Source organism: Colobus angolensis, unplaced genomic scaffold (assembly GCF_000951035.1).
Source record: "Colobus angolensis palliatus isolate OR3802 unplaced genomic scaffold, Cang.pa_1.0 Scaffold107, whole genome shotgun sequence".
In the NCBI taxonomy this organism is placed as follows: domain Eukaryota; kingdom Metazoa; phylum Chordata; class Mammalia; order Primates; family Cercopithecidae; genus Colobus; species Colobus angolensis.
In genome coordinates, this window is record NW_012111697.1 from 2,490,363 (window position 1) to 2,493,965 (window position 3,603).

The 3,603-nt window shown below is 55.5% G+C and overlaps 1 protein-coding gene across 1 annotated transcript in view; it reads left to right on the forward strand.

Annotated features, from left to right (window-relative positions):
- The first annotated feature begins 841 nt into the window (after positions 1-841).
- GPI (glucose-6-phosphate isomerase) overlaps positions 842-3,603 on the forward strand; it is a 44,649-nt gene continuing 41,887 nt past the window's right edge. Inside the window, exons 1-3 of the mRNA XM_011947508.1 lie at positions 842-938; positions 1,285-1,353; positions 3,096-3,215. Of these exons, the coding sequence (XP_011802898.1) occupies positions 918-938; positions 1,285-1,353; positions 3,096-3,215 (210 nt within the window). The 5' untranslated portion in view covers positions 842-917. The remainder of the gene's footprint in view (positions 939-1,284; positions 1,354-3,095; positions 3,216-3,603) is intronic.

The window sequence follows — 3,603 nt, forward strand, 5'->3', positions numbered from 1 at the left end:
CCACCTCCAGGCCACGGACTGGGGCCCAGGCAGAGGCTGCACTTCGTCCTTGGAGTCTCCTTGGAGTGCGTTCCTGGGGTCTTGCGGCCTCGCCAGGGGTCTCGGCGCCGGGTCTGCTTCGTCACGAGGAAAAACGGGCCTCTACATGGGGACGTTTCCCCTCCCCCACCCCGTGCAGCTCCGGCCATTTGAGCAGGGGCTCCTTTCGCAGTTGTGAGGAGAGGCCCTGGCTGACGCAGCAAGCGGGAAAGGGCTGTCCCTTTCCATCCGCTCCTGGCCACATGGGCTTGGGACCGTTTGCTGGGCGGGCAGCCCGGGCGTGGGGTTTGAGGGAGCTGGGTGGAAGGGTGGAGACGTCGGGCGTGATTCCTGCAGAAGAGACCTGTGCACCATCGGGAAGTGGGAAGGAGCATTGGAGGAAATCATGGGCCGCGGTGTGGCCCAGCGAGCTCTGATAACTGATGCTGGTGGAGGAGGGGCGGAGAGCGACTGTGGCTCTGGACTAGACGTCCCAGTGGCCATCCCTGTCATCTGGATGGGTGCCTGAGTAACTTACGGCAGAGAGTGGAAGCCCTGGGAGGGGGTGGTCCCCGCCTTCAGTCCAGGCTCCTCACCCAGGGTCTGCCTGCATCTAAGGTCTGTGAGGATGGCTTCTTTCTCTGTGCTGCTGTTGCAGATCATCCTGATGGGCCAGCAGGTGACAGACATCACCACTGTGCTGGGTGGCCGTGGCCCTTGTGGGGTGTGGGTCGGGGAGGATGTTTCTTCTGGGAACAGCTCCTGCTCAGGACAGGTCTCCCACTAGGGAGACCAGGGTGTGGTCAGCAGCATCTCCATCTTTCTGCAGCCTGACCCTCAACACCAACCATGGGCATATCCTGCTGGATTACTCCAAGAACCTGGTGACAGAGGATGTGATGCGGATGCTGGTGGACCTGGTAATGTTCTGCTTGGGGAGGTGTAACTGGTAACTGACAGAGTGATGGGCGAGCTGGGCTCCTGGGTGTCCCCAGGACCTTAAGTATCTTGAGTTTTTCCTCTCATTAGACCTCGGTGACCTCCTCTGTGCAGGTGAGGCACCTGCCCTGGCTTAGGTTCTAAGCAGCATCCCAGGGACCCCAGTGTCTGATGTCTGAGTAGACCCTTCCCAGACAGTGGGAGAGAGAACCAGGCAGCAGCCATCTGTCTGTCTCATTGGGGACAGCACCAAGCCTTGTGCTTGGGGGCTGACACTTGGGATGGTCAGTTTGGGTGGGACCAGGCCTCAGTATCGTCTCTTCCTAGGCCAAGTCCAGGGGCGTGGAGGCCGCCCGGGAGCGGATGTTCAATGGTGAGAAGATCAACTACACCGAGGTGAGCAGGCCCCACATATCCTCTGGGGCCTCCTTCCTTCCCTTTGGGGTTTATCTGACTGTTAGCCACATTACCCTGTGTCTTCACCTCTTCTCTTGGGCAATGCTTTTGCTTAATGAGGGGCCTGAAGGCCTTTTTCCTCCTGCTTGTAGCAGGGCTTAGGGTGTGTCTTCCACAAGATTGGCTGTCTAGGTTTGGTGAGCCCCTTGGAATGGTTCCCAGTGTCTGCCTGGGAGGAGGACATCTCATACCCAGAGGGAGAGTTTCTCAAGGCTGACATTTTCCTGGAGAAGTTAACTCAAATATATCGTCGCTGCAAGTTTTAGTAGCGACAAGAAGGATCTTAAGTCACTAAAGACTTCAGCCTACTCGAGCAATAGGAGTCAATAGGAAGCAGTGGTGAGGCCAGGCCTGGGGACCTCTGTTCCTGACTCAGTATGGGAGCCAAGCCTGGAGGTATAATGGACACTGAGCACCCAGACTCTGTCCTCATGATGTCATTAGCCTCCTCTTACATGTGAGGAGTCTGAGGTTCAGAGGTCACATCCCTTATCTAAGATGTCATAGCTGTAAGAAGCAAAGTGGAGATTCACACTCAACCTGTCTTGCATTGTGGGTCTAAGCTGAGAGAGGATGCAATCAAGGAAGGCTTTCTGGAGGAGTACATTCACCTATAAAATGTGGGGCAGGAATGGGGTCTGCCAGGGTGAGGGTGGGGTGGCGTGAAACCTTCCACCTTAGCAAGCCTCTCACTGGGTTGGAATCCCAAGATGATCCTTTTCCCGCCCACCTAGGGTCTTTAGACCTTCCCTCAAGGACTCCTCTGCTGGCTTCAGGCCGTTTCACTCACGTGGCCGGGCCAGCCGCCTGGCACCGGTCACAGACTTCAAGTCTGGTTTGGTTCCTGGCAGTTGGTAGTTGTCGGGCTGCTTGGTGAGGGAAGCTTGAGTTGCATACCTTGCTGCAAATCCAAGGAGCTGAGGACACTGCCTAAAAGGTGCCAGCAAACACCGTGGACACGCATTGGGAGGATGAGGTTACTTCAGGCTTAGTGAGCACTCATTTTTGGAAAGCATTTATTTATTTATTTACTTATTTTGACATGGAGTCTCGCTCTGTCGCCCAGGCTGGAGTGCAGTGGTGTGATCTCGGCTCACTGCAACCTCTCTAATGGGTTCAGGCAATTCTCTGCCTCAGCTTCCCGAGTAGCTGGAACTACAGGTGTGTTCCACCCCACCTGGCTAATTTTTGTATTTTTAGTAGAGACAGGATGTCACCATGTTGGCCAGGCTGGTCTCGAATTCCTGACCTCAAGTTATCTACCCGCCTTGGCCTCACAGAGTTCTGGAATTACAGGCTTGAGCCATGGCGCCCAGCTTCTGAAAGCATTCATTGCTTGTTTCTGACATAGTTTGTCACCATTCTCTGCCTTTGCCCACTGTTGCTCTTTTCTCTCACTGTTCATGCCCTGAACACCTATGGCAGGCCCTCTGGGCCTGTCCTAGGCATATATGGGTCCCCACCCCATCTCCTCCTGACTGTCTGCAACACATAAGTCCTTGGGGAGCTCCTACTCCTGTAAGCATACAGTGGGTTCTTGGAACAAGATCATGGTGCTAACAGAGACCTCAGGGCCTGCCTGTCTAGTGGATAGAGGGCCGAGCTATGGCACCATGCCCAGCTGGGAGCATGGCTGCCTGGGGTTGAGGGGACAGTCTTTACACCCTGACCCTCATCCCCAGGGTCGAGCTGTGCTGCATGTGGCTCTTCGGAACCGGTCAAACACACCCATCCTGGTAGATGGCAAGGATGTGATGCCAGAGGTCAACAAGGTTCTAGACAAGATGAAGTCTTTCTGCCAGGTAAGTGGCTAGTGGGCCGGACTCGCCCTTGGCCATGTGTGAGTATATGGGAATCTGGAATCCCTGAGGGGCAACTTTTCCTCTATTCTTGGAGGCAGGACTTAGACTTTCACTGCAGCTTAAGGGAGGGGTTGCCTGTGTGATCGCTGACCCTGGGGGTCTTTGCTGAGGCCTGAATTTCTCCTGGCTCTGCTCTGAAGGAACCTACTGCTGGCAGAAGTTGGGGGCAGTCTCTTTCCTGAATTACAGACACCTATGGGCCCATGGTGACAAATGACAGAGGCTCGAAATGAAAAGTGGGGCCCCAAGGGCCCGGGCGCGGTGGCTCACGCCTGTAATCCCAGCACTTTGAGAGGCCGAGGCAGGCAGATCACGAGGTCAGGAGATC